This window comes from Salvia splendens, unplaced genomic scaffold, assembly GCF_004379255.2.
Source record: "Salvia splendens isolate huo1 unplaced genomic scaffold, SspV2 ctg77, whole genome shotgun sequence".
Classification (NCBI taxonomy): Eukaryota; Viridiplantae; Streptophyta; class Magnoliopsida; order Lamiales; family Lamiaceae; genus Salvia; species Salvia splendens.
The window spans coordinates 132-3,886 of record NW_024599444.1 but is presented as its reverse complement, the minus strand read 5'-3'; the positions used below and the strand labels follow the sequence as shown (position 1 = coordinate 3,886).

At 38.0% G+C, this 3,755-nt stretch overlaps 1 protein-coding gene across 1 annotated transcript; it reads left to right on the top strand.

The window, feature by feature from the left end:
• The first annotated feature begins 1,202 nt into the window (after positions 1 to 1,202).
• LOC121791291 (transcription factor TCP24-like) lies at positions 1,203 to 2,423 on the top strand. Its single transcript, XM_042189293.1, has one exon. The coding sequence runs from the start codon at positions 1,431 to 1,433 to the stop codon at positions 2,181 to 2,183; it is 753 nt and encodes a 250-aa protein (XP_042045227.1). The 5' UTR covers positions 1,203 to 1,430; the 3' UTR covers positions 2,184 to 2,423.
• Positions 2,424 to 3,755: the final 1,332 nt, after the last annotated feature.

Genomic DNA, 3,755 nt, shown 5'->3' with positions numbered 1-3,755 from the left:
CATTAGAGCATCCTCAACCCCGTCCCCAAGTCCCCTCCACGTCATCATTCCCTAAATTTGAGTCTCAGGCCACAACTCCTCTAACCCTACAGGCCCCATCCCAGGCCACAACTATTAAATTGCACTATTCACAACATCAACCTATTTTACTCGTAAAATAGAACACGTTGAACGATTAAAATAGAGAAAATTCATTGTTCAGTCGAAAAAAGAAAATTACAAATCCTAAAAAAAGAAAATTACAAATCCTAGAAAAAAAATTACAAATCCTAGAAAAAAAATTACAAGTCCTAGAAAATAAAAAAAAATGAAAAACTAGTTCTTCATTTTGGCGCGAAGGTAGGCGATCATCTCATGGTGTTGGCATTGATGAAATCGTCCATCTGTCATTGGTCGCTGTTAAACCACTCCATAGAAGCTAGAAATATTGAAATACAAGAGGATTGAAATGGAGAAAGTGTGGAAGAATGGTGCACAAATTGAGTATATATAGGCAAATAAAATGAAAAAAATAAAAAAAATGGAGGGGACTTGTGGCCCGGCCCGCAAGACATCCAACGCCACGCCGGGACTCTTCGTGTGCGTCACGGGCACACCTAACGCCAGGCACGGACGGACCCCAGGTGCAACCCCGGGACGCGACTGCGTCACCGAGACCGTCCCAGGCCGAAAGTTTGGTGCATTTAATGCGGTGGGCCGCGGGCCGGACCCAAGTGCATTTAAATGTATCATTTTAATTAATATTTAGAATAAAATGTCAACATTTTTGTCCATAACTACAACAAAATTAATACAATTACCCATATAAATATATGCACGCACATATACTACTACCTCCGTCCCTAAAAGTTTGTCTCATTTTTCTATTTTCGTCCGTCCCCCAAAGTTTGTCACATTTCACTTTTTACCATTTTTTGTAGTGGACCTCATATTCCACTAATTCATTCATACTCACATTTTATTATAAAAGTAATATATAAAAGTAGGCTCCACAATTCACTAACTTTTTTAACTCACTTTTCATTATATTTCTTAAAACTCGTGCTGAGTCAAAGTGAGACAATATTTGGGGGAATATGTAGTACTATAGAGATGATGTAGTGTACGTATAGAGATGATGTGGTGTACGTATTTGGGTTTCTTGTTGCAGGGTTAAAGAGGGAAGAAAGACAAAGGATCTGTGAGCAAGCGCTTTGGATTTTTGTTATTAAAATCAACTGCAGAAAAAGCTTTTTCTCCCTTCTAAATTCACCCAACCCTTTATCTCTCTTTTCTTCAATCTTTCACCCTTTATACATTTAACTCAGTACATTTAATCCCTCCCTGATCCCTACTCTTCTCTAGCTACCTAGCTAGCTCCTGTTTCAGCTCAAAAACCCTAATTCTCCAAACTCAGCTCTCACAAAACCGGTATGAGACTCAAACTGTAAATGGAGGTGGATCAGATCCCGTGTAAATTCCCCAATATTAGCAATGGCGGCTATGCTTCACCGATAGCAAGCCAGAGAGAGAAGAACAAAATGAACGATGAGCAAGGGGAGAATCAGCGGAGCGGCGCGGCCGATCCAGGAGGCGGAATTGGCGGACTCTACGGCTGGCCGTCGTCGCGGATAGTTAGGGTTTCTCGAGCCACCGGCGGGAAGGACCGCCACAGCAAGGTCCTCACATCGCGAGGGCTGAGAGACCGCCGCGTTCGATTATCGGTTAACACCGCCATCGAATTCTATGATTTGCAGGACCGATTAGGCTACGATCAGCCGAGCAAGGCGGTGGAGTGGCTGCTCGCGGCTGCGGCTAGCTCGATTGCAGAGCTGCCGCCGATCAATTCCCCCTTTCAGCTCCCGGATTCCGCGATGGCGGCGGCGGGAAAATCCTCTATCGGTGGTAGCAGCAGCTCCGAGACCAGCAAGGGCTCGATTGCCAGATCTGAGAAGGCGGTTAAGGAAAATGAGAAAGAGAAAGAGAAATCTTCTTATGTTGCTTCCTTCACCGAGCTATTGAGCGGAGGCAAGGATGCATCCGATGAGAATTCCAACTTCTTTCCGATGGATTACTTCACCAGCGGTTTCTCAGCGGCAGCGGAGCTACAGCCACATTTCTCATTCCCCTCCGATCAATCGAGTAGTAGGGGGACCCTTCAGTCCAATTCTTCACATTTCCTGCGAAATTGTACGGCGGCGTAAACCAGCGCCATTTTTATCCCGGATTGGAGTCGCGATTGCAGCTCTACTACGGCGATGGGGATCAGGGAAGCGATGGCAGAAATGGTGGGCAGAAAGCAAAGACAAACCCTGATTTCGGTCACTCTCAAAACAGCTGGTAATTTAATTAATTAAACAATCTCGAATTTTGTTGCTAATTTGGGCTTGATCATTTCGTCTGCTGCATTGATATTGATTGCTTATGTTATGTCCCTTTCTACATTCTAGTCCGGATTTGACGTTTTCTTAAACTATGAATCATTTAAGAGGCCGGATGTTAACAAAATCATTATATGGTTGCTTCATTCTTCATATTTTTCTGCCGCTAAATGAACTAGCTATGTGATTTATTCCAACTTAGTCCCAGTAGTTTATGCTGTTTTATGTTGAAGACCAAGTCTAAAATATTAAAAAGAGAAAGTATAAATTTACATAAATTTAGTTTTATTTTAGTGATAAAATTTAATTATTATATTGATTGTAAAATAATTTTATAACTTTTTTTTTCAAACACCTTTACGGTAATTTTATAACTTACTATACTACTAGTCTATGTTTTAAATATACTATTGTTACTTATTTTATTGTTTACTTTCTAGTTTTTTACTTTGTCTTTCGTGTTATTCTTCTATATTTTGTTTTCTTTTTTCATTAAATTTTTCTAAAAAATCATGATCATGGAGTATATTATTATCACCACCCAAGTAAACTGAAAACTCAATTAGAATAGATAGATCCATTGTTTTAAGAAACTATGAAAATGATAAAATTATTCTAATTTTTTAGTACATACAATTATGTAAATACTACCCACTGTTAGTAGCTTGAGATATTTAGCTTGTAGTACAAAATTATACTTTAATCACTTCTAAATATAAATTGGAAATATATTAGATCTTGTCGGACATATTCACAAAACCGTCCCAATATTTGTAACGCCTAAACATTTGTTCTCGAATCAAATTTTATACTGTACTACTTTTGAAAATAATGTGTCGGGATTCATCCTCTTCCAATTGCGTTTAAGAAATTATTTTTGCCTTTTAAATATCGACACATTTTTAAGAGTACATTTAAACGTTAGGACAACATCTTACTATGTTTTTTCTCAAATATATTACTACGATTTAAAAAATAAAGAGCATTATACTCTTGAGGGAAAAAGCACACAAATATATATTCTTCTATGAGTATTAGTAGCTAAAATTACTAACTTCACAAAATTGAATCTTACCAGGCAACTAAGTATTATGACATATATTACCTTAAAACATAAAATGTTTTCTAATTACTTTTTTCTTAGATAAATGTCTTAGTTCGACTCGGTATGAATTTAAAAAAAGTAAGTGGACTGAAAATACTTGATTGAATATGAATTTTATTTTTGTATATATGTAAGTTTTTAATAAAAATAAGGGGGGAGGGGGATGCATTATTATCATTTGATGGCATACGAATGAAATAGTACTAGCGGGATTGTGAAAAGTGATTAGCAAAACGATGTCGTGGATACCTACGGCTATGAATAGGGACCGTTATGTTTGGTTTGATTTG

What these genes read in the sequence shown, in the direction of transcription:
- LOC121791291 (XM_042189293.1), top strand. Translation starts at nt 1,431, where the DNA reads ATGGAGGTGGATCAGATCCCGTGTAAATTCCCCAATATTAGCAATGGC.